Raw genomic sequence first — 27,380 nt, forward strand, 5'->3', positions numbered from 1 at the left:
CTACAGTGAGGGCTTAGTTTGTACACAGAGATAACAAGTCTGTTTTTACTTCCAGAACTGCCTTCCAGAACTGCCTTCAAGTGAAGCAAAGAACTTCACTTAAATCTGGGGATCTGCCTACTGAAAGAAAGTGATTTTACTGGTAAGACTATGTTTCCCAGCAAGAATTCTGTTGTGTCTAGGGAGTAAAATTGGCACAGCAAAATTTGCTTCATSGAGATTTCAGCTCAGTGAAAACACTGTTGTTTCTGGTCTTGAAAACAAGTAGTGTCATTTTCTCTTTGCAATGAATTCTTTCATCCAATCATATTCCTGTATGCAAATATACCATTGCTGGTACAGATAAAAAAGCACAAATAAAGCTAAAGGCTCAGTCAGGACAAAAATCACTTCACTTTCGTGATACCTCACTTCACCTGTGTTTCAGGAACGTCCCAACTTCTCAACTGAAAATATGAAGAAACAAGGTTCAGACAGCAATCCTGCTCCAGTCAATCCAGCATTGCCAGAACCACTCAAAGATTTAAAAATTAAATACACCAAGGTCAGTAGCATTCCTATTTATTAACTTTTCTTTTGCAGTCAGTTCAAAGTTTAAGGTGTGTTAAATTAATTTTATTTGAGCTGTGGAAGTAAAATTAAKTTTTGAAGGTGTTTATTCAGATGGTTTCTGAACCATCTTGTATTTAGTAGTAATTAATGTTCTGTGATCCTTTTTCCTAAGAATTTCAGGAAGTATATAAGGTTGTCAGTAAATGTGTGATAGAATTGTTTTGTGCAATTCTCCCTCCCCCCAATAAAATAGTTTCTATAGTGAAATGTTTCCTGGAAAGTGCAAAGGGAATAAAGAAGGAGAAGTTTATATTTTCTCAGAAAAGTAAGATCAAATTAAAATGTTAAAGCCACATATTTTTCTTAGAGATAATAAATTTGGGTTTAAGCTTAAGCATATAACTATCAATAGAGATAAAAGCTATCATTGCTAATTGTGCAATATTATTATGATTATTTTCATATGTAGTTAATAATACACATATGAAAAAGAATTGTTTGCAGTTTCAAAAGACTCCTTTACCTGTTTGATATCTGTATCTGTACAGATAGCTGTAGAGAAATATCTGCAAGAACTTTGAACAAATTGTTGGCAAAAATATTGAAACTCTGTCCTCTGAAACTTTTCAGTAGAACATTGATCAGAAAGGATCTCTGCTCTTTGGAGAATTCTTGATAACAGATTTTTTTTTTCTAATCATTATCAGTTCAAAGGAAGTAATTTTTAATTTTCTAGAAACACTGCTTAATTTCTTTGAAAAAAAAAGTTGCTTAGGTGTTAAACAATTGCCTAGACTTTGAATTCTGTTCTATTCTACCATTTAATGTTTTTAACATAAAAACCTAAAACCTATCCTGACTTCAGTGCCTATCTTTCCAGAATAAAGCATGCAGGACTTTAGTTTGTAAATGTTTAACAGGTTAAGAAAGCACTGGGTCACTCAATTCAGAGAGTATACTGTAATTCCTAGTAGATAGTGGTGTTTCAGCTATTTCTCCAACTTCTAGAATTTCCAGCAAAAAGCAGCTAATAAGAGATAGCTGCCAGGTCTGAAATCTTATGTAACTGAGCATGACAAATTGCAATAAACATTTCTGTTCTTCAAAAATATTTAGTAGACAAAGCCTACTTCATTAATATCAGATATACGAAAGATAAAGGATAATCAGTGTGGTAGAAGTTTCCATAATTTGCATCAAGGAGAATGTTATCTAGCAAAAATAAATGAGGTTGGAGGTTGTTTTGCATGCTTGCTTTTGTCCTGAGGGATAGCAGTTCCTTGAAAACTCCATATAATGCATTCCTTTGCAAAATGGCAAGGTATTTGTAGAATTATATTCCTAAAACCGATCAAATCAAATATACACTTTCAAGTGCTTTCCTCTTGCAGTTATTTCCTCCTTTCTTCACTGTCGCCTGAAACTTACAGCAGTGGGTGAGCGAGGAAGGGGGAGAAGGAGGAGGAGGAGGACAGGGAAGAGGGGTAATAGTAATTTCATTCCAACAGCTAAATATCCAGCAATCCTCCATCAGTTCTTTATATATGATCTTAGTATGACTAGACTGACTTTCCAAGAGCCTTTCCACTCCATGTCTTCCTACTTGTCGTGTTCCTCTCCTGCCCTCCCCGAATTGGTGCACAGTATAGGGGTCTTGATGCTTTTGCTGGATCATGGTGGGATCAAGATAGGAATTGTTAGCTAGCGCCAATGTAGCTGAAACACCTTAAACATCAGCAGCTCCCTTTCCTCAAGGAACTCAACTCTTCTCCTTGTATATAATGACAAAATACTAATTTCTGTCACAGAAGTTTCTGGGGAAAAGTCTACATGAGATGTTCCAAGTACTTAGTTTAGGTTCTCTATTTTAAGTTTCTCTCTATTTTAATTTCTACAGGAGGATTAAGTTATTTTAGTTAAATATTTCTACATATCTGGGGGCATGTAGGTTTATATAGCTATATTTCAGGTCATTTGACATAAAATATGAGACTAAACGCACTTCAGAGAAACAGAATTTCAGAAATTGAATTTTAAGAATTATAGACAGTTAAATCAATTTGAATATTGAACCATAATGTGATCTTGAATTGCTTTGTTATCTGAATGATAAAATAATAAAATAATAAAATATATTTGATATAAATTAATTAAACTATTATTATTAAAATCATAAAATATATTTAAAGATATTCTGAAGAACTTAAATAGTGTTTCATTGTTGGATGGCCAAAAATATATTAATAAAAGTATTACTTAGTCATCTGTGAGGAATTAGACAATGATTGTTTGAAAATTGTTTTTGTCATGATTCTCTCATTATAATAATAAACATAATGAACTCTATCATGGTTCCTTTACCACGGAAATCAAGGTTAGTTAAATATTAGTCTATTAAACTTTCAAAGGAGAAAAAACAGCAAATTATTTTTTTAGAATCCCTTACAGAATACCAGAAAGCATGAAAAGCCATCTCAGGCAAGTATCATGTATGCTGTAATCACAAACAAAAATAAGAGGAGGGCAGAAAGAAGGGGGGGGGGAAAAGTATAATGTACATGGTAAAGGCAATTAGCCATAAAGCTAGTATAGAAAACTTAAAAAAAAAAAAAAAAAAAAAAAAAAAAAAAACTCAGCTGACTCTGTGAATACCAAGGCATTAAGAGACATACTAAAAAGGTTAAATAAATAATAAATAGAAAGGATTACTACTCCAGTGCAGAAGTAAAATCTAATTGCTGCATTCAATAATAAAATATAGTTGAGGGGGGGAAAAAAGCTGTCAAACTTGAGACACTTCACAGTAAGTATTCCATATTAATATATAGCAAATATTTATTTAAGGCTTGCAATTTCTTACCTTGAGAAGTTATAAAACTAATTTCACTGATCTTAATGGTATTGCTTAAAGAATATGCTGAGACTTAAGGAAACATATGGGAGAAGTAAATTGTAGCTTATAGCACCTGAAATGAATCTGCTTTCATCCTGCAGATCTCTTTCAGGTTTAGATCATAGAAGTCTTAAGGTTGGAAGGGACCTTTAGAGTTTATTTAGTCCAACCTCCTTGCACACACAGGGTAGATGTAGCTCTAGCTTTCACTGGCAGTATCAGATCCAAGAATAACTGAATAATTTTTGCAGACTATAAAAGAACATGTGAACAGGCATCAACTTTTTTCAGATTTGTGCTTCTTATTATCTGAGCAATGCTGAATTCAACAGTCCAGCCCTGGTGCACCCTTCCTATTCTTAGCCTTTAAAAAATATGGCAGTGTAGCTTCCTGGTGGACCATCTGTGCTAGAAAGTTTATGTGCGGAGTCAGATGAACAGCTGTTGAAACTGGGTGATTATATTTAACCCAACATATAAACAGCAGACAACTGGATACATTTGAAAAGCATTGTTTAAAAAAAAGAAAATCGCTTTATCAAGCTTTATGAAGCCAGAGTTGTAGGTGTCCAAGTGGCAGATTCATAAGCAAGGAGATTATGTATTTGGAAAAGCTACTTTGGAAAAGCTACTAGTAGCTAAAGAGGAGATAAATTAGACGTATCTTTTCTCATCGAGAAAATCACCTTAAGGTCAGCCRGAATCATCCACATTTTTGGTGATTATTTTGCTTTTTTTGACTGGATCTCTGCCATATGGTTGTTATATTATAATAGTACCATTATAAAACAAATTCTCTTCTGATGAAGAATAAATTTATAAACAGATTCTGAATATGGCACTATGTATAGAATCTTTGCAGCATCAGAAATGATTTCTCCACGCTGCRAAAACTTTTAACTTCTACAGAAGCACTGAGGCCTGTAAGTCCTGTATGSAATTTGCACAATGGAGATCCCACAAAAGGGCATCCTTAATCTCTGTGACGTGCTGTCATGAGCTGGGCTTTGCTACGGGCATGCACCCAGGGCAGAGCTCTGAAATCCTTCCCAGCAGAGCTGCAGTCTTCTGCACGTGGGACAAGGCTCTCTTCAGTCAAACACTTCTCTTTGTGCAACAAGGACACAAATACACTTTCTAGCTAACACAAATATTGCAAAATGTGCAAAATGATTTCATTGTCTTTGCCACATACGCAAGGACTGAAGGGAGGGAAAACCAAACMCACTATGATGATAAATAAAGGCAAAAAAGGGCAAAGTCTTGTCTCGTATTTCTCTGCTCAGGTCACATGATTGACCAAATCAACCGTCTAAACAAAGACAGAAACACTTCAATCTTCCAGATAAGCTAAACCTCAAATGGCAGAGCTCTATATTTGTCTATGTGAACTGAAATCAATCAGTTCAGAGAATCAAGATTTAATTATATCCTGATACTGGAAAACTAACAAAARGCATTTTGACTGCAACAGCCTGTTAATTGAGTTTAATTTTAAATACAAAGCTCTAGTAATCCAGTGTCACCTACATCAAAAGTTGATTTCCACATCTAGTGCCAGGAAGGATAAAATTTAAAAGTTCTTGGATTTGTTGTTTCTTAAAAATGCCAGTGAATTAGAGTTACAAAATGCATGCTGCAGTACTTCTGAGACAGCAATCCTTGCAACATAAGCTTGCAAAGCTTGCAATCCTAAACTACATGGGCTGCACTTGGTTACTGTTGACACGCTCCTGGACATTACATGAAAGAAAAAAAGTGGGTCTTTTGCACTTATATATATAATATATATATATATATACAAAAAAAAAAAAAAAAAAAAAATGGAAAGGGAGGGGAGAAAAGAAAGAATTTTCCTGCCAAAGAAGTTCTCCCTGACAGAAAACATACTACAACGTATTGCAAGATGATCCTAAATGCTTTCTTCAGTAAGACAGGGAGGTAGCCAGAGACTGCATTTGGCCAGGACATCACTGTTCCCTGCATTTAAAAATCTACATCCTGTTTGTTTGCAGCATATACATCACAGCACATGAGTACATCTTCTCACACACCTGGGAGTGCAGCTGCCTGTAATGCATGTAATAATGCTTACGTGGAGAGATTTGATTTTTCCCTTCTCTGTTTTTCATATCTGCTTAAGGAAGACTGCTTTAGAGAAGACATCTGGATAATTTGATTTGTACAGTCATGATACAGCGTTGTGTACATATTTAATACAATAAAGTTTTTTTTTTAAGGGAATGGTATTAGAAACACTAATAAGAAAGATAATGTGAAGCAATATCATGGGTGATATTGGTTAGTGCCATAAATGCAGTATTTAAACATATACTTTCAAAATTTCCAAAAATGGTATGTTTTACTATTATTCCTTTCACAGACAGATATGAATTTGGCATACTGTAACATCATAGCAGTGTTATGTTAATATTTACCTTTTACTTTGTCTCTTTTCTTGGCAATGCAGCTAGTTACTAAAGATGGCTTTTTTYATATTAACTACTTAACTGCTGTCTTTACACTATCATAATAAGAATTTTATGCGGATATTCCTCAAATCTCCAGGGACTCATATTTCCCTTATTTTTTTCATAAGTTTTTTCATAAGCTTTTCATAAGTTATGAGTTTGCTGGTCAGCCCAGATAGCTATATGAATAAACTGAACCATGCAGGAATATAGCAGTGAATTGTTACTGCATCCATTTAGAGACAAATCATTTTATTGGCCTTGACAGTTTATTACCAAATTATTCATGAAATATTAATATTGCCAAGAGAGTCAGTGTAAGTAATCTCAATACTATGCAACAAATCTATTCCCTGAAATGTTTCATGCTTTCATAACATATGGGGTTGTAGTGGCTGTGTTGAAATTGCAGTTTCATGTAACAAAATGCTTCTATCCTATACCTACCTGCCTTACTTCTGCCATCCTTTGAAATAAGCACTATTTGCTTTAATTTGCCTCTCCAAAGTATTTCCTCTTTCTCTAGGTAAATGCAGAAAATCCGGTTATTRTGAGCAGCAGTAGAAATTTATCCTGATGGGGAAGAAATGGGAATGGTATCTTTTATTTAGTCTTCCTTGGGTGATGTGGTTATTAAACAGTAGGGCAAGATGGACGTTTTAAACCATAATTTGAAAGATAGGCATGATCTGAGAAAAAAATACCCTTGTAGCAGTGACAGGAYAGTCAGAGCTTTGGGACTGCTGACAAAGGCAATCCCATTTCAACACTGACCACAACCTAGAGAGCACTGGGAGGCTGCAACACAAGGCAAGCACTTCTGGTAAAGCCAGACTGTAGATACAGCATACACTTTAAGGAGCAACYTACAGAGCACCAAAATACAGCCTCCCCTGTGAAATGTTTTAGGTGTTTCCATTGAGRTTTTCCCTTCTCTTTCAAAACAGCTTATAGAATTAGAAAGAAAATTCCGTAATTTTACTGGTAGTGATCCAAAACTGCCGGTCTTTGGGGTAGCACAAATCTAGCAGTGATCAAGGCTAGATTCCACTTTGACTTTATAGAATTACATATCTCAATTTTCACCTAGAAATCCTTGGCCTYCACCTTGATATTGTCTTCTAAATTTTCACCATTTGGTTTTATTATATCTCAACTGCAGCTACGACAGGGAATATTTTTATAGATCTATTCATAATTTACTGTCTAGCAATTTGAAATCAGTTCATTTTGCTCCATCCTCAAGATGTAGAAAGAGAACCTTCGACAGCCTTAAAGTCTTTTTATAAAAGTATAAAGTAAATGTTTTAGAAGACACCATCTTTAGTACRGAAGATATCATACTTTTCACTACAGAATCAAAAAAAAAGATTTTTCAGTAATAATTTCTGTGATTTACTTTTTTAATGTAGAAGCAGATTAATTTATACAGATTACATCAGCTGCCATATCATCAAGACAGGATTTACAAGTAATCATAAACCTACAGAAATGCAAGACCTTTCTCTCTGGAAGCACTCTTTCAGTTWTAAAGGATATACTACAAAACTGAAATAATGCAAAGAAGGAAAGAGCAATACTAGACACATAAAATAAAAGTCAAGGAAAGCAGAAAGGTTTTTGTGCTGTCTTTGATATTGATTTAATTCAGACTGTATAAGCAATACAAATCAATACAAATACTTAATAATTTCTTCTACTCCAATAACCCATTTACCAGTTATTTGTCATGATATTAAAGGGTCTAGCTTTGAATTTCTAATATTATTTTACCATKAAAGTTTACAGATCATAACAGTTCAAAATGGGAAGCCACAATTCCCATCTTTTCTCTTTTTTTTTTTTTTCTTCCTTACATGTGACAACATTGTTTCAGTCAAGACATGATGTTTTTCGTTCCAGCCATGCAAAGTAATTTTGGTACACACTGTGCTTTCTTGCCGCATAAAAATTTCATCTTTAAATAAAGACACAATCCCTAGCRGTTATTAAATGAGTTCTTGTTATCAGTTTAATTGCTGCTGGGTAAGCTGTTAGATTAACATTGATGTGGGCTGTACAATAGTTGCTTCTCTATTTTTAGTTCTTAGCTAAAAATATAGGAGCTTAATTTGGTCCTTTTTAAAGAGTCTGAAATAGATCAATACTAAACAAAAGGAATGCTCTAACAAGATTAAAGAAAGCATAGCTTATTTTCTTGTGTTTAATGTTATTAGAGTTGCTCCCATCCCTACCACGTAGAAGTCATAAGAAAACACCCACAAAAATGAGCAAAGTCTGATTGCATTCCTGGAATAAGGTTGTTCAGCTTGATGGCAACAGCTTAGCAAAATGTGTCAGGGAAAAGAGGGAAAGTTCAAAAGTACCTGAGTCTCCTGAGGAACATCARTGCAGAGGCATAACAGAGGTCCTCAGAACTGGAATGAAGTATGAAACATTGTCAAGCTGGATTCAAGGATTATTAATTCGCTATGATGCCTCCAGTAGTTCCAATAAAAATATCCCAGCTGGAAGTATGAATCAGGATGACAGACAGATTTGCATTCTATCCTTATCCAYTGAATGGGAGACAGGAAACCTGAACTGGTATCAGGAAAAAAAGAATGACGCTTGTGAAAATTAAACTGGAGATAACTGAAGCATTGATGGAAATCACTAAATAAGCATTGAATAGCAACAGTTCATTGTAACCTCCATAAGGGGAAGAGAGTCATACCAGCATTTCAGTAATGATATCTTAAAAAAAAAAAAGAGCTATTTTGTCCAAATTTCAAGTCTTATAATGTAAGTAGCTAATTTTCCAAAGGCAGGAATGGCAACTTATGCTGCAGACTAAGGATGAAGATGTTTGAATTCTTAATATGTTTGAGATAAAAGCAGAGTCAGTAGGGAGAGAGAGGAGAGCTGCCCACAAGTAAGCTGCCCAATTGTTAGTTTTATTTCTATAGGGACATTCTTATTTGTGTGTGAAGATAAGCTCCACAGTTACTGAAACTTTGCACACAGGAAAGATGGGTAATTTTACATAGGTCRCTTCTTAGGACCATATCTTCCCTGCACTTGACAGACCATGGTTTGACAGAGGAAGGAATCCTATTAATTAATATCTTTTTGTAAGATGAAAGAAAGGAAAATGATTTGTGGAGAAGTGACTTGTCTCTAGGAAGTTAATTTTAAAAAAGCTATTCTTGGTTAACTGACTACATGAGAACTAATTTCTTCAGAATAATGTAAATAGGCATTCCATTTKGCATTCAGTTACTAATCAGAAAACTTTTGATTGTGAACAATAGATTTAATCATTAAAATAGATAATAGATGACATGTTACTAATAACATTGTATTATATTTTATCYTTTACAGATTTTTATAAACAATGAGTGGCATGACTCAGTCAGTGGTAAAAAATTTGCAGTTTTTAACCCTGCAACTGAAGAGAAAATCTGTGATATTGAAGAAGGTGATAAGGTGGGGAGTCTTTCTTCTTTTTAATATTTACTTTAAATATAATTCTGTACCTTAAAACAGGAAAGCAACATCTTTCTTTGTTTGTGAATAATATTTCGTTGGGTGGAGATGCATGTACTTCTTCCTAAGTAAGTTCTGCAAGCATATTTCTTAGCTTTTTTTGCTAAAACTTAATATTGTATGTAAAATATAAAACTGATCTACATGGAGGACCTTACATGCCTGAAGAAAATTRTGAAGAACACTGTGATATCTATCATCATTGATCAGTGCATTTTGTCATTTTAATGTCATTTTAGTATTTTTTTCCTCTGTCTTCAAAAAATAGTAATGTAATCTATGCATAACATATTACATAAGGCATTTCATTATCAAAAGGTGAACAAACTGTAGTATTTTCCTAAATAGGCAAACTCTGAGAAAATGTTAATGGGAACATTACTATCCGTATTTTTGGTTGTGAATTTTTATCTTCTCACCACTATTGCCTTCAACAAAGTAGTTTTCCAAAAAGCTTATTGGAACATGGTGACCCTGAAGATGTAGGCTACCTGACTGCATATTGAATTGACAAATCTGAGAAGAAATCTAAAGACAATTATTGAAAGCTATAAGTTATAGCAATATCTATAAGCTATATATGTCATTCTGACATACATAAAATTATTTGTGAAAAAATAAAGATAAACWCCCCTTAATCAATACAGAAAAACATACTTTAATCAAAACTGTAATTCAAATAAGCAGCTACATATTTTCATTATTTTAGATAAATTTCATTTCCAAAGTGTTTGCTTAGTGGAACAATATAATTTAAATGCATGTTATCACATAGTGGTTAGTTGTTTAAAAAGAGCAGACACTGCAGCTTAAACAGTTTCAAAACTGATGTCCAAAGAGATTTTCTGGATAAACTCTTAGGAAGTAAGTCTGAGAAGAGAGTGTTCTTTTTCTAGTTGACAGCTATAAAAAACTGCTAGCTAGACCTGAAAATAATACTGTTGTTATAATTAACATTTTGGTTCATGCAAATATTTATTTGCTTTTCTACACTTTCCCACCATGGATAAATCGTCATGTTCAGGAGCAGAAAATTTGCTCACATTTTCCACATAATGATATCTGACATTCAATTTGTTTTCATTTGGACTCTTTTTGGATCAAGAAGTCTGAATATTTAAAATGATTTGTTTAAAGAATCTGTTTTATATTTAGCAACAAAATGCTTTCATGGTAAAGTCCTTCTTATGCATGAGAACTATAGGCCTATAAGCACTACATCTATCTTACCAGTTTACCAAAAAAATTTATTWCCAAAACAACAAAATCTCTTTCATAATATTTTTATCTCCTGTATGGATATATTCCCTCTTGTTTGTTTGTTTGTTTGTTTTTTAAGGAATTCAAATATCAGTGCCTATTGAATCTCAGTTACTTGATTCTGTAATTTCATCATGGATCTTCCGATAAACTTTGGCCCAAATCCTATCTGTCAACAGAAATAATGCATGCTGCCAGTGTTAAGAAAGTCATAATGAAGACTTTTTAAAAAACATTCTACTCTCCAAAAGATGAATAAAAAAGTGAATAAATCTGGCTTTCTATGACCTCACATATCTGCAAGTGAATCTTGTAGTGTCTCATTCATGGCTTTCTTTAGTTCTTGCTATCTGTGTGTGTCTAGAGCTTAGTCTCATCAAGATTGTTTCAGACTCTTTCTACCTTCAGACAAGGATTAGTTAAACATGCTCTTAAATACTGAATTGTATCACACTAGCATCATAGTTGTTTTTCATGTAAAATATTACCCCTTCTACCTTTTCTCAGTTGAGTCTTTGAAAATCAAATTGCACTGAAAATCAGATTGCCTTGATATTTGATCATCCTTAAATTAAATTACTCATGACCTGCAACTGTTCACTTAACATYCAGGGCTCTTATAGCATTCATTCTTTACAAGCAATCTAACAACTCATTAAATAAAGAGATAATACTGTTTAACACACAGGTTTGTTTCTCTCCAATAATTTTGCAAACTAATGTGCAATGACAACTGCTATTCACTAAACTGCCAAGTGAAATGTACAAATCTAGTAAATTACACAGTCATTGTGAACCTAATATTCTAGAGCCCAGTCTTTAGATAATGAGCCAAGAGATTTTAGGAATTTAATTTGTGTGTACAATAGASTTGACAAAGGGCTGTACACTGCCTTGCAGTGGTATTTGAAAAAAACAAGTGGAGATTACAAAGCACAGACACATATGTGGGTGGGAACTGTTTTCCTTTCAGTTTGATGGCTCTTTCAAGCTGCATTCACTAATCCTGTAGGCCCCTGCTAGTAATAAGGGAGGGCTACACTTACTTAACAAATGGTCAATGAGATGTAAAGTTGAAAAAAATCTATAAAAATATACTAAAGTGACTAGATCTGCAAGGTACTATCAGTCTCAATTCTCTCAATGTTGATTTATATACCTAAATTTAATTTTGTCTAGTTGAGGAAAAATTTTTTGCTTACTTTAGATTCACAGCATTTAACTAGTTTAAAATATTTTCTCTTGATTTTTAATTATTCCTACCTGTATAGAATGAAAATGTGACACTGTATTTAGTTTTAATTTACATCATTCATTTCTTAGCTTGTTCTTTCAGTACTTCTAAGTGCAAAATGTTACAGGCCAAATTATACACATAAACTGTTGTATTGAAAAGCTTTAGAATGTTTACAATGGTTAAGTATAAGAAAAAAAAAAAAAGGCAAGTTTAAAATAATTAATAGTYGAACATAATTTTCTGGACCACAGAGAAGTGGTGAGTTATTTGATGAAACTCTGAGAGTTCAAAAGACAAGCAATCCTTAATCTGGCTGGTTTCATAACTGACTGGAAAGAACTGCTGTACAATGATGAATAAGCTAGTGGATCCTTCTGATGCATCCTTTCCCAGATTTCCTGCCTTTATAAGCAGAAAAATTTCTGAAGGATCTCCAGCCTTGCAGATATGTACTGGCCTGAGATTTTCCAAGGCAAGATATGTGGCTTTTTTTTCTTCCTTCAGAAGAATTAATTATTGRTTATCAACATCAGTTAAAAGTTCTAACAATTATTCACATTTAAAAACAATTGACTTAGTCAACTTTGCTGACTTAGTCCACCTTGATAGTGATTTTACATAAAGGGGGCTCTAGCAACTCGTAATACTGAAAAGTTCCAAAGAAATCCTTCAAAGAAAGCAAGAAAATTGTTTAGGGAAATGTACCACAGCTATACCTGTCCTTTTTTTTTTTTTTTTTTTTTTTGATTTATTGTATAATAAGAGATTGTAATAAACTTCTTTTTTGTTTTGCTAGGTAAACTTTTACAAGTTTCATAAAATACAGAAAATTTCAATATTGAAAGCCATTTTTCAGGAGAATTTTTATATTCTGTAGCACCCTCACATACCAAAAGTTTCATATAATTTATTATATTTTTCTTCCCTATAGGAAAAGTAAAGTAATAAATAATAAATTATGTTATTAAAAACATTCATAGTCTGAAAAGTTAACCTGCTTAATGTAAAGATAATATTCAAAGTACTTCAACTTTTTAAAGCATTTTAAACCTGGTCATCTAGTCAGTTTCTCACATTATTTTAAATATTTATTTTCTTTAGCATCTTCAAATGCAAATGCATTTCTCCCAGTATTACATTTGTGTTCATGCTACAAAACATTTTAAGGAACAGATTTTTCTAAACAAGTCTYCATCACACCAGCAGATATTTTTAGATTACTTTGAATTTCTAAAAAGGTCTTYGTATACGATAGAGTTTAAATTGCATGAGCAATGCTACTTATGGGTACATCCCCAATTATGGATGCTAAAAGGTGGACAAGTTTGAAAAACTAAACCTAAAAATAGAGTTCCTTAATATGTTTTTATTTTAGGAGCTTTGAGAACCCATCTGTTTCTCATACAACTTCACATTGCTGAAATGGCAGCAAAATCTTCAAAAGGAAAAGTAATATACGAATCCAGTTTACTACTACAAATTTATTATACTAGTTTTGATTAGATTATATTTTTTTCAGTGGGATGAGTGTCTCATTTATTCTGGAAAACATCTTGCATAATTAACAACTAGGTGACAGATTCAAACATTGATCATAAAAGTTTCCCTCTTTTCCCCACAGGCAGATGTAGACAAGGCTGTTAAAGCAGCCAGAAAGGCTTTTGAGCTTGGTTCAACCTGGCGAACAATGGATGCTTCAGAAAGAGGAAGACTCTTGAACAAACTAGCTGATCTAATTGAAAGAGACCGGCTAATTCTTGCAGTAAGTATAATATGAGGGGAAAAAAAAAAAAAAAAAAAAAAAAAAAAATATTTTTTTTACTTTTAAAAAAAAAAAAAAAAAAAAAAAGCATTGTGCCTTGAGTTTTACAGGAGGTATCAGCAAGGTTTGGTACTCATTGGAAACTCAGGCTCTTGGTTTTCCTCTGTATTGCAAATGGACCTCATCAAAACAGCTTATACTCCGGTCCTCTAAGGCCCCAAAAACAAAGTACGTAAATGTTTGGTCAACTTTGGGAGAATGATTAAGCTCCCAACAATCAATCCAGTTTTAACTGTTGATAAAGATACATTAACATTTAACATAGACTTAATTCTTGGCAAAATCAAGACCTGACTCAAAGCTAAATATCAGCTCTGGATCTTGGCTCAAAGGTCCCCTACTTACAGAATAAACAAGTCAGTGCTGGGAAAAAACCTTGAATTCATGAGTATATAGAGAGTATATATATGTGTTTTTTTATTACTATTCCTTCATTAATTCCAATTTGTACCTGGCAATGATTGAAAAATGCCAGAACCAAAAAGAAAATGAATTATCCACTAGAAGAAGAAACACTACACTGGAATGGAGGTAAATTTCCTATCCTTGTCAGCTCCTGTCTGCCAGCACACTCATTTCACAACTCTTAGCAGCAGCACCACTTGCCATCTGTGCACAAATGCACAGTGTTTAAAGTAGAAATGCACTAGTTGTTTGGTAAGCTGTTCTATCTGTCAGGTTTTAAACTGCAAATTTGTTTTTTTGTTTCTAAAATTTCCCTGGGTTGTTCAGAGTTCAAAAGTTTAGGGCCGTACAAAAATTTTCTCCTATGGTCAAAGAGAATGTAAACAATTCAGGGCTGGATTACCACCTTAAGTGGCAAGGGTATATTTAATTTAATCAGTTCCTTGCTACTGAAAGCCAGCAAGCATTGCTGACATCTCCATTTGGTCTATTATCTTCCCACAGTCCCTTTCACTTAAGTAAAATTATGGACAATTTGGGGAATACTTACATGAAACAGAATCTTTGCAATATCAGACTGTAGACTCAGCTGAAACTTTAAGAAATCTTAGCTATATGAAATACTAAACCTCAAAAGAAAATAATATACCAAGATTTGACTGAGGCTTGGAACTATAAGTAGCAATTATCTTGTCAAGCATCCTCACAGGCTTGTCCACCAAACTGAATGTCCTCCATGCTTCTGTGCTGGGAAAATCTGGAACAAAATTAAATGAAAAAATTATAGATAGACATTTGCAGATTATTATTTTAGAAGTTAGTATTTAATATATATAGAAAGATGGCTTCCTATWGTATAGTTAGTTCACTAAGTTATAACTAAGCTAGCCAACAAAAAGAGTACCTTATGTATAAATGTTTTTTTCTTGATACCTCACAGTCCCTTMAAGTTTCTTGATGATCTTAGATGTCTTTTAATAACTAAAAAGCACATTAGCCTACAGAAATGTAATAATCATTGCAGGAAGCTACCTTAGATGTCAGAGCAAAAAGCACATAGAGTGATGATGACCAAACATTTTATTTACATCAGCAAACTGACAGACTCCAGGCTGTAGATCATTCCATCTATACTTGTAGAATATGTAGATTAAATCACAGAAGGTTCTCTGATTCATCTGGGACAAGCTTAATGTTTTCAGAATCTCTTATCTTTTCAACTGCACCATGACCAGATTATATGCATAGATTGCTATAGTAAACCTTTAAGAAAATTTCCCATTTGTAAGTTGCCCACTTGAATATCTTCCAAAATTAGCTCTYCCTCAGAGAAGATTTAATGTTTTAGATTATTGTAATAAAACTGAAATATTGAACAACTGAAAGTCAAAAGACGAATTACTGATGTAAGGATCAATATTATCACTAAGAATCAATAATATCAATATTTGATACTAACTTCTCAATTTTTGTTTTCTACAGACAATGGAATCCATTGATGGTGGAAAACTGTTTTCCACTGCCTACCTAATGGATTTAGGTGCCTGTATTAGAACATTACGCTATTGTGCAGGGTGGGCTGATAAAAACCAYGGTCGTACTATGCCAATGGGTAAGTAATTTTGCGAGAATAAAATACAAAACTGAAGCCATATGATTTGGTTTTAAGAAAAAGAATACCTCCTTTGAAAAAGGGTGACCTGAAACAAAATATCAAAAGAAGAATATTTTTTACAAATTTAAGTATATGTTAACTGAAGCTATCATAGTGTTCTTTTTTGCACATTTAATGTAATTGTTCAGATTTGTTTATTTTGTAAATATATACCTCTAATAGGTAATTAAAAGAAAGGTGTTAGCCTGTAGGTGCATGAATAAGCACTGATAGGTTCCTTTTACATAGCAAAGTATAGCTTATGTGATGGTATAATAAAGTAAGCCAGGTATTTGCTCATTAAGGTTAAGACCAACATAAATAATAATATTTGATTCAGTTATCAGATAGTGTATTAGGAAGAATTCAACAGATAGAAATGAGGAAACATTCCCTTATTTTGCTGAAATTCCATTCTGTTCCCTTTTCCCATTAACTAGCTCTATGAAAACATTGTGTCTAACTGCCTTCTCTCAGGAAGAAAAAGAGAAAAAATGAATGGCAATAAAGAAGGAATTAAGAAAAACTACAGTGATAAATACCTCCAACTTTTTGCATCACACAGATCCCTGGACTAGGCTTAATGSAACACATGTTTATTTGAAACAAGGAGACTTAATGGATTTGATTTAAGCTAAGATCTAATATTAAAAAATGTCTGATATGTATCTAGGATTGCAAGTAGCTTTTAAAAAAGTACTTTCAAAAAAGAAGGTGATAGAAGAAAAAAGAAATGAAGAATGCTCATTGGTGAACGTKCATTCCATATTGAGAAGCAGGGCTACCATTGCAGCAAGTCAGTAAGACTGACAGAATCAAACCTTGAAGCTATGAGCTTGAGCTATCTCTATAAAGTGGAGATTGAATCCAGATGTACTTTTTGGTTGTTGATGCATAGTTAAAATTTTGAAAATGTCACTTATAAGTAAAAATAGTATGCAGCTAAGATTGGAATTCAAGTTTATCTTMTTTCTTATTTAACTATTTCTCCCAAATGCTTTGTCTCAATATGTGATTTATTTCTCTCCCTCTAGATGGAAACTTTTTTACRTTTACACGACACGAGCCCATTGGTGTTTGTGGCCAAATTATTCCTGTAAGTTGGAGTCATTTATCAATTCAAATATTCCTACTGTAAATGGACTTACTTTTGAATTTTTTTTCTGTGCAAATGGATATGAGCAAAATTACCAGTTAGAACTTCTCTGGTCCTATAAATTAGAGACTATCTTGAGTACTCCCCAAAATCTGTTAAGTGGCATTTTGAAAAATGCTCACCTGCCTACCCTTGCTTTTCTTTCCCTGTAAATGCAAAGAAAAATACATACGTTTCTCAAAAGATCGACATACAGACTGCTTTGAAAGACAGGTAAGCATTCTACAGGAACTGAAAAGCTTAGGAGTAAACCAGTAGGAGAGGTGAATATTTGCAGACTGCAAGCAACATATGATCTTTGGAACACGGAAAGTATCCAGTTGTGTTTTGTACAGCACCTAGCCCAATGGAATCTTTTTTTCTTTTTTTAATGACTAAAATTTATATATCTTATTGACGGTACATGTAGCAACATAAAGAACGCATTCAAAACTTGGTGATTTTGAGTTCTCCAGCTCCCATTCAGAGAGTSAAAATTCTCAGATTTATTTGGTCTAAATGCAGTCAAAAAGACTGTCTGAATATGAACACCTAGTACTCCTTGTACCGAGCAACTCAATCTGAGATTCTTTGGCAAGATGTCTGCAGGTTTGATGGGTTCCTATAAGAATAGCTATTATTTTTTATAGTTATATTACACACTCCTATGCTGCTGTGCACATGGCAGGGTGTGGACTGCCTGACCTGACCTGTTTGATAGCCTACTAGTTTTTGAAATAGCTTGTCCACCAGGTCTGCTCAGACCTGTGGTTCCCATATGTGCACTCAATGTCTTTCAGTTGAGCTTGGAGATTTCACCTCTCCTTAAACCACTACATATATTTTGAGATCATCACTGGAATAGAGCTGCTATTCTGGGTTTCCTTGTAAATCAGGCAAGAGTATTTTTGTTCAAAGCACTCTGAGCCAAGATATGCTAATGAACTAGGCTCATTAGATATAGTGGCTTTTAAGTAAAATTGTAGCCTTCTAGTATAAGCAGTCAGCTGTTAGTTCAAACASTGTCTGCCCTTATAAAATATTCACAGACTTCTAAGTGTATTTCTCTACTCTCAGTTGAAACATGAATCCATCAAGTTGGAGGTTTTTTTATATAAATAAAATCTTGGAGGATTGTGTGCTGAATGTCGAAAAACACTTCAACTAGCTCTGCTTTTCTCTTCCACTTGCATAATTCTACTTCACTCACGAAGGTTTAGGAAACTCTGTACTTTGTGCTGGTTTRTGCTTTTGTTATTCTGCGGGGGGATGAGGGTTGGAATGAGGTAAAAAAGGAGCAGTATATATTCATATCTTCAAGCTTTTCTTGCATAATAGGTAAGCATAAACAACATTTTACCCTTTTCTCTTAGATATAGACAGTCTGTCTCTGACAGTGAAGTTTGTGAGCTCAGCACTTCCAAAGCCACTATTGCTGTTCTCAAAGGGGCAGAAATAATCAGGTTGTGCCTGGTCATGCCTGGCTATGCCAGGCACATGGCTGAACATGGGGCCAAGCAGTGGTGCATTCTGCAGCCTCCCTGGCCTCACTGCAACAGAGAGTGAAATAGCGAGGAAAGAGGGCAGGGGCAGTGTCACAAATTATTACCTTATACTCCTTAGAAGGTTGAATTGTTGCTGAGTGTGATTACTTAATAAAGAAGATAGGAAAACTCCCAAATTCACCACTAATGCAGCAACTTTTTGTCAAGCTTTGTTAGAGGCATAATATTATTGTCTCTTGACCTTTTAACTAACCCTTTGGATTCCCTAGACTCATATACAAGAATCGCTGCCTTTGTATAACACTGCTTGCTATTGCTTTTTCAAAATATCTTTACACTGAAAAGAATTCAACAAAGAGTTCAACCATCCAGTTGACAAATCATGTTATTGCAGAAAAAAAAAGCAAAGGCAATTTGGTGATGTATTAGAAACAGGATACACCTTCTCATCTGTCTTTCAGTGGAACTTCCCATTGGTTATGTTTGTCTGGAAGATCGCCCCTGCCCTTTGTTGTGGAAACACAGTGGTTGTCAAACCAGCAGAACAAACTCCACTGAGTGCCCTTTACATGGGATCCTTAATTAAAGAGGTAAGTTGGTAACAGCCGAGTTTTTGCACTTCTCAGAAATGTAAGAGAATACTTTGGCTGAAATGCCACAGAGGTAATATAAGCCTGGCTGCCCTGTGCAAGTACTTCACATTGCATGTCTAGCCTTGTACTGTGGAACTTGCCTTGCTGTAAAGCAGTGAAGCAAAACCTGAGTGAAAGCATGAATATCTTTCAGCCTAGTCCCAACAAAAAAAAAAAAAAAAAAACACAATAGCAATTTAGTAAACTCCGTTCCTTGGCAAACTTATGTGTGTTACAAAACTACCATACTTTTCAAAGTCAAAAGCAAACAAAGACTCAAGGAAAGGATCTTTAGAGATGGCAGTGACTTTATTAGCATAGTTATCACAGAAAGGGACATGTTTGTACAGCTAATTATCATTATTATTATGCTAACTGAACACACATTTCATCCTTATGAGTTAATGATTAGCAGAGAGCTCTAAAACTACACGGTCCTACTGCTGCCAAACTCATGAACTCACTTAAACTATGCAGGTGCTGCCAAACTCATGATCTCCCTTCACATAGGATCTGGGAAAAATACACACCTCGTGCTTCTGAGTGCATGGAGCAAAGTACTTTCTCCATTGCTCCAAAGCAAACTTGATTATTGTACCCAACCCAGCAAACAAGCAGAGAATATCAGTGAAATAATTTAGCTATCCTGCCTCCCTATAACATCAATAAATGTAAGCTCATGTGTTTGAGGAGTTGGTGTGTATGTCAATAACTGCAAGCTCAGTGACCTTCCAATGTGCTAATGGCAATGACTTAGCACATTTCTGCATGATGAAATCCTCCCAAGCTGCAGGGAGCACCAATTGACTGCATCCTGATAGTTGGCACAGARTACAGGGGTGTGAAATGCGTAAGTTTTATGAAGAAATCAGATCCTGCTGTTAATACATTACACAGGAGTTGTTAAAAATATTGAGGAGGAAAGGTTGTTTTTTAAAAATATTCAGAGGTGTCTGAATACTGGTTAATAATTTTAGACAGTATAAAAATTATATTTCTGTAGAAAAGCAAGATTATTCCATTAAAATCGAAGATTACTCAGTTCTGTTATGAGTCTCATATAACTTCTTGAAAGGAGAGCTACTAACTGGGAATGTAGTCAAGACTGCATTCAAATTGAGGGCTTTTAGACAGTTATAATGACTGGATACCTTTTATGGACAAGAGATAATTCACATTTTGCCTCTTCAGTGATCAGTTGAGTGAAAAATTTAAATATATCAATGTTAGATGTCCTTAGTAGATTAACTTGAAGACATCTTGTGCATAATTGTGGGCCTTCAATTAAAGGCTCATCAGTTAACTCAAAATTTATTTACCAAAATCTAGCTGAGTTTTTGTTTACATCTGAACTACCCAAATAAAGTGGAAGCCTAAATCCTGGCTAGAGATCAAAAATTCAGTGATCACCTCAGTAGTTTTCTAGTTCTACTGAAAAGATGAGCAAACTTAATTTTGCTTCTCAAGTATCTGGATAAGAAAATAAATACAGTCACGGCTTGGAGTTCATAGTTCATAGCTCCCACCTCCCCTCCACACACGCACTGTATGGACACTGTCCTCCTTATTTTTCTCTAGAAACTATTTGTCCACATTAGATAAAGTAACTCCTAAGGAAATGCAAAGAACATCATGGTTTAATCGATTCTGGGTAAATACTGATCTGAACTATTAAATGAACATAAAATGGTAGATGGAGTGAATCACAGCACAATCCTCTGAGCAACTACTGTTGCTAGCACAGAAATGCATTCATAATAGAGGATATTATAGATATAAAAATATATGTAAACATATATACATATGAGCTGTAATTCATCAGCAAATAAATGAAAATAGAATCCATGTATGTTACTCCAAAGGCCTATTTAACTCTTAAAAGCAACTCATTTAAGTGATAATAAAGGAGATGTGTATTTTTGGAGCTGTAACTCTATGCTGGCTCTCCTCCTAAGCATCATGAGATCTTACAGCTGCTTTATAACTGGGGAGAAAATCCAGCTGCACCTCATATATTCAGAAGAATTTGATTTAATACAGGAAAAATAACTTATTTTTGTCTATGAATGGAGCATATCAAATACAGAATTACTAGGAAACAATGAGTTTTATTTGTTCCATTGATAGAGCATATTTAAAAAGAAACTTTGCAAGGTGCTAGAAGAGCAGATATGCCAGGTAGAGCCCCTTTCCTTGCTTGTGAGCCAGATCTGCCTTCTTTTGTACTGTTAACTGTCACACTGTACCTTTCAAACTAGCTCCATAAATAGAAACAAAGCCATTTAATTTAGAATTCTGCTTCCATCATTTTTCATAATAGAATTTCAGATTCATATTAATAGAATTAATAATCCTTAATTAAATAATCTAAACACTAACAAATGAACTATCATCTAACTTGAAGAATGATGATGAGAAGCCAACAGGCAAATAGAATGATTTGAACAGTTGAATGAAGCTGACAGGAAACGAAACAATCTTTTTCTTCGCACATCAGGCTAAAGGAGAAAAGAAAAAAAGATGTATTTGTTGGCACTGAAATGGCACTGAAAAAAAAATAAAATAGAAATTTATTTTTAAATGGCAAATTCAATGGCCTAAAAGATAAGGAAGGAGAAAGACAATGTGAAAAAAAAAAAAAAGAAAAAACAAATGGAGAAATGAAAAGAGAAATAAGACAATATAAGAAATATTTTTCCAGTCAATATTACTTCCTCAACCTATGGGTTGCTCTCTTCCTATTCAGGCTGGATTTCCACCTGGAGTTGTGAACATTGTGCCTGGCTTTGGACCCACTGCTGGAGCAGCAATTTCTCACCACATGGATATAGACAAAGTGGCTTTCACAGGCTCTACAGAGGTATTATAATGAATGCAAGAAAGCATAAGCAGGAACTTTGCTCCTCTGATTCGCAGTAATGATTTAATGTCTAACTTGTTCTGTGTAACTATTCTAACTTTTTTCTTTCATTTGGCTGCTGGTTTGTTAAACAAAGTCTGTTTAATGATTTGTTAGTTATTATTAACTTCAAACATATTTAAACAATGTTTGTATTGTAGGAAAGCCCTTCAAACAAAAGCACTCCATGAGATACAATTGATTCTAGTATACCAATGCYATTTTACGTTTTGTCTTTTAAAAAAGAAAACATTTTCATTTTTTTTTCAGTTTTCTTCTTGTATAAGAATGGTTGTTTTATGAATGTAAAAGTGATACAAGTTGCACTCTATTCAAATTTAACAAAAACCTGATAGAAGGTACTTCCAGAAATCTCATTTCTAATTCTGGTTAGGTTATGACTTTTGGTATTTGAATAGCACTGGTTTTCATTTGCATGGCTTTTGAAGTGTATTTCAATCTGTGTGAGTTTAATACGGTAAAGGAAGATCACTACTAATTTTTCTTAGGCTTCTTTTTAGAAAACATGATCYGTAGGATTAAATATTTCTCAATGCAGACATTTTGTAACTATATACTACGCACTTAATGCAGAGCATTATTCTGTACTGCATGTATGCTACATAGAAGGGTTGCTACCTGGTCTGAACGCAGGCTTTAAAGATGACTACCATTGCTTCATGTCAAGGGTCAGTACACAGGGAGTGCAAGTTACATTTATTCTCAGAAACCCTCATGGCTAAAGCAGAAGGAAAACTATCCAAAAGTGTAACCACTGAGAAATATACCATAAGTTTTCCCAGAATACATCAACAGCTGAAATTCCTAGTGCTCCCAAAGAACCTCATTACCTCCAATGACATGGAACACATAGGGAATATGTGACATGACAATGGAACACATAGGGAATATCTGCAGACTGTGTTGATAATTCTCTCCATCTGAATGAGCAATTTACCAGCCAGAAACAAAGGAGGGGTGTTCCCAAAACATGGAAGGCAAGCACAGGGAAGAAATCAGGGAAATTTTGATACACACCGCTCACTGTGAGAACCTTTGCCCCTCATAATTGAGGTATATATTGTTTTTATTCCAGGGCAATGCATAGAAAAATATTCTTTTAATTATATTATTTATGTAAAGAAATGGGGATGTTGTCGAGCTCTGCCCATTTCCTATAGATCTCTCAGACCTCTTTTTCAGTGATGAGAGAAGAAGAGTAGGCCATGAAGGTAGGATAGGTATCTGTATGTTTTCTCATCTACTTGTGGATGAAAGGGTTTAGTCCACTATCGAGAAATGTCAATTAATGGAAGGAATTTACAGAGCAGAAATCAGTGTCTACTTTAGATTACAGATGCGAGAACATAGAGTGGTGGTACCAAGCAAACACCAAATATCTTTTGGTATGAGAATGTCCAAGGAGAGAGTGTTTTAGGAAGCAATCCTAGTTTGTGATTCATCATCATTCTGGCTCTTCCCTTCCTCTCATTTGTTTGTTAGTTTGTTTTGTTTTGTTTCTAAAGTTACTATAGTAGCGGACAATTGCAAACTGTGAGGAAACTCAGGAAAGTATTTATGGAGGTCATAATAAATTTTTGAAATGAAATTGTCCTGTATTTTAGGTCGGCAAGCTAATCAAAGAAGCAGCAGGAAAGAGTAATCTGAAGAGAGTTACACTGGAACTTGGAGGGAAAAGTCCCATGGTGATATTTGCAGATGCAGACTGTTAGTAGAGTTTTTATTTTATAAAAGGCATAAGTCTTACTTTTTTTTTCTTTTCTATGTTGAAAAAATAGTCTTTAAATAGCCTAAAATTATGATAATTGTTTATTTTCTATTAATGTCACATATTTTTAACTTAGATTGCCAACATACATAGGTAATCCAATGATTCAYGATAACTCCTAACAATATGCCAATACTCACTGTAAATATTTATCATTCTAATTCAATGTGAAGTTATAAAAAAACCCTAGATGTATATTATATAGGCATATTGACTTTCTAGCCAAATCTTCCTTTTAATACTGCCTATAGAGCAAATAATGTTGAATCAATATTTTATGCGACATTTGTTATGCTGAGCTATTCTTCATGAGAGTAACTTTGGACATTAGTAAAAAGATGAATATCTGTTTTTTAACATGCCAAAAAAGGAAATGGGGTGGCGTGACAAAAGATGATTAATCCTATCATTTTATACAAATATCTTAAGGGAGAATGTAAAGAGGATGGGGCCAGACTGTTTTCGGGAGCAGCTAGACAAGAGGACAAGTTCACAAATTGAAACATAGGAAGTTCTATTGGAATTTGAGGGAAAGCTTCTTGACTCTGAGTGTGACAGAGCACTGGAATAGGTTGCCCAGTGTGTCTGTGAAGTCTCTGGAGATATTCCAAATAGCCTGGACGTGATCCTATGCTCTAGGTGCCCCTGCTTGTACAGGGAGTTTGGCTAGATGACTCCCTATGTCCCTTCCAACTTCAATCACTCTCTGATTCTGTGATAAAGAACTTGCAATATTGTCATTCAAGCTTATGATGAACTCTGTTTCTTTGCAGTGGATTCCGCTGTGGAATATGCACATATTGGTCTGTTCTACCACCAGGGACAGTGCTGTATTGCAGCATCTAGGATTTTTGTCGAAGAGCCTATTTATGATGAGTTTGTTCGCCGAAGCATTGAGCGAGCAAAGAAGTACAACCTTGGGAATCCTCTGATGCCTGGGGTACAGCAAGGCCCTCAAGTAAGTTATATTGTCTATTTCTAATAAAATTTGGATAAGGCATCATGGTTTAGTGTACTTATAAATTTGTTTTATTAGTATTACGGCTAAGTACAGTTGTATAATTGTTAGTCTGAGGGACCAGAAGGAAGAAAACRGAGTTCTAGTCATTAGTGCCACCATCATAGGTCTACAGGTAAGATTTGATATTTTCTAGTTCCCTTTTTTTGTGGGAACAATGGCACAGAATTTAAAACACCTTAAGAATGCTCAGATATCACAAGTGAAAAACTGTAAGTTCAATCACCTGTATCAGAGCATGCTAGTTACATTATATTCAAATAGTACCATTGTAAGAGAGCAATTTTAAGAAWTTAAAGCTAGTAGCATCTATTCCCCTTTTCTATCATGCTAAATAAGCTACTTATGGGACTCTTAATTTTAGAGTATTACAAAATTTACAGTCATCATTTTGTACTTTTTACTGTCTCTATTAAAAGCTTATGCCAACAGCTAACCCCTTAAATGAATGTAAGTATGCAGCATTAGAAAACATTGCTATCACAGGTCCATGGATTACATTAGGGTTTTGTTTAATTGGTTTTTATTTACAGTGTTATTCATATATCAGTTTCTATTACAGAATGTATACTTGGCAGAATTATTAYGTACTCTTTTGATCCTTTCAGATTAAACCAGGAACTGCATCAGAGAGAAAGCAAAAGCTGRAAAAGGGGAGAAACCTCTGATAGGAAAAATAGCTTTTACTAGCAAAAATGAAAGGTTAAACATTCAAAGTTAATAATGCTGAGAAGAGGTGGAAGAAATGAGAACTTCTCTCTCCATCAAGCTCAACATTTACCTTTCTTCTCCTCTTCCATTTTCCCTAGCAAGCTACTTTGTCTTCACTGATCTCCCAATCACATTTTAACCATATCATTTCTCTTCTGTGGTAATTACTCTAAATACTCCTTGACTTTAACTCCCCTGTTCTGCTTTGCCTACTTCTATCCTGGRTCAGGCATATAACTGCATCCTCTTGCCATAGAGTCCCCTCAAAATCCATACTTGCCCTTCCTGAAACAGGCAGCACCTGTCTTTGCACCACTTTGTGCAGTAGGCATCAAGGAAGAGTCGAAGTCCCTGCTGGAATTAACAGTAGCATATATATAATATATATATATATATGCCAATTTACATATTATTAAGAAAAATAATGACAATAATAATAGCAAAGGGGAAACTGACAATGAGTGTATCATTTGAATATTTTCTTTTTTCCATGATGTTTATGGACAAGAGGTCACAAGAGCAGCAGAAATTTAAGTCTTTAGTGTGCAATGAGGCAATTGTTTGAAAGCATTATGACAAAGGGAGCGCAGGGAACTAAGACTTATTTTTTATATATATCTTTAAAAATGAATGTTCATATAAAAATAAACTTTTTGAATATGTTTTGTTTAATAACTGTTTTGTCTAATATGTCTCCAGGATTCCCCCAAACCTTTTAACAGTTTTATTTTATTTTATGACCACAGTAATGCTTATTCCTTATGCTGAAATGGCAAAAGAGCATAAGAAGCACATGATCCAGTGCTGAAGGTTGTAGCATGACCATAGGGAAGCAGCTTCTGTGCAAGAGCAACTGTTGATCTGGAAGTAATCTCAAGCATCTTAATGAGCCAGTGCTTGAAGGGTTGAACTCATGTTGAATAACTAAAGAATAATGAAATTGTGAAAATGGTCTCTAATGAGCAAGTTTTATCATTGTATTTTTTTCTTGAAATATATGTTATCTTGTACAAAATTTCCCTGTGTGCATGAAGCAGTAGAATGTTGATATTTAGAGGAGGGAAGTGATGCATTTCTGTGCCCCATTTAGAACTTTCCAGGGAGTTATAGCTCCTTTTCCAGTTATCTCTTTGCCAATCAAAGCTGAAAGGGGTTGGAGGAAGGCAAGACTCTTTGTACTACCATCTTATACTCCTTTTCCAGTCAAACACTAAATGTTCTGCTATAACATAGAGACAAAATGAAAATGGCATAAGTTRCATTTGTCAGTGAGTGACAGGAATTAGCTTCATCCTGTAAACAAGCTTCTATCTATGTTTTTGGGGCTCARATGTATGAATCTCTATTCTACTAACATGTCAGAGTAAACTGGAAACAGAAATGAATTTTGGTTATATTGTGTCATTGCTGCTCTTTAAATAGATAAGAAATCAACAGGGTCAATCTACTGTCCCTAGTGAAGCGTGGAAGAATCCCATTGGCTGCCTCAAGCTTTCTGTTATGACAGGAGAATAAGTATCAGCAATACTAATTTTAACAAGAAATTTGTAGTTAACATAAGCAATGAAAGTACAGAATTTATTTATTTTAGAGGTCTCTCCTCTCCTCTCCTCTCCTCTCCTCTCCTCTCCTCTCCTCTCCTCTCCTCTCCTCTCCCCTCCCCTCCCCTCCCCTGCCCTCCCCTCCTCTCCTCTCCCCTCCCCTCCCCTCCCTTTCCCTGACTCCTCTCTCCTTCCCCTGCCTCCCATTCCTGTTTCTCCTCCTCCTCTTTCATTTCTTTTTTCCTTTCCCTTCTTCTCAGTTTTTTCCTTTCCTTCCCTTTTTTTACTTTCCTCTTCTTTTCTCTCTTTTCCTCTCCTTTTTTTTTTT

The 27,380-nt window shown here is 34.5% G+C and overlaps 1 protein-coding gene across 1 annotated transcript in view; it reads left to right on the forward strand.

Moving 5' to 3' along the window:
- Positions 1-369: 369 nt before the first annotated feature.
- ALDH1A1 (aldehyde dehydrogenase 1 family member A1) overlaps positions 370-27,380 on the forward strand; it is a 33,252-nt gene continuing 6,241 nt past the window's right edge. The window contains exons 1-9 of the mRNA XM_026035821.1: positions 370-544; positions 9,280-9,384; positions 13,563-13,703; positions 15,651-15,780; positions 16,857-16,918; positions 18,924-19,052; positions 21,841-21,954; positions 23,619-23,721; positions 24,556-24,740. Coding sequence (XP_025891606.1) covers positions 455-544; positions 9,280-9,384; positions 13,563-13,703; positions 15,651-15,780; positions 16,857-16,918; positions 18,924-19,052; positions 21,841-21,954; positions 23,619-23,721; positions 24,556-24,740 — 1,059 coding nt within the window. The 5' untranslated portion in view covers positions 370-454. The remainder of the gene's footprint in view (positions 545-9,279; positions 9,385-13,562; positions 13,704-15,650; positions 15,781-16,856; positions 16,919-18,923; positions 19,053-21,840; positions 21,955-23,618; positions 23,722-24,555; positions 24,741-27,380) is intronic.

The sequence above is a fragment of the Nothoprocta perdicaria genome, unplaced genomic scaffold, assembly GCF_003342845.1.
Source record: "Nothoprocta perdicaria isolate Ctin4 unplaced genomic scaffold, notPer1 scaffold_168, whole genome shotgun sequence".
Classification (NCBI taxonomy): Eukaryota; Metazoa; Chordata; class Aves; order Tinamiformes; family Tinamidae; genus Nothoprocta; species Nothoprocta perdicaria.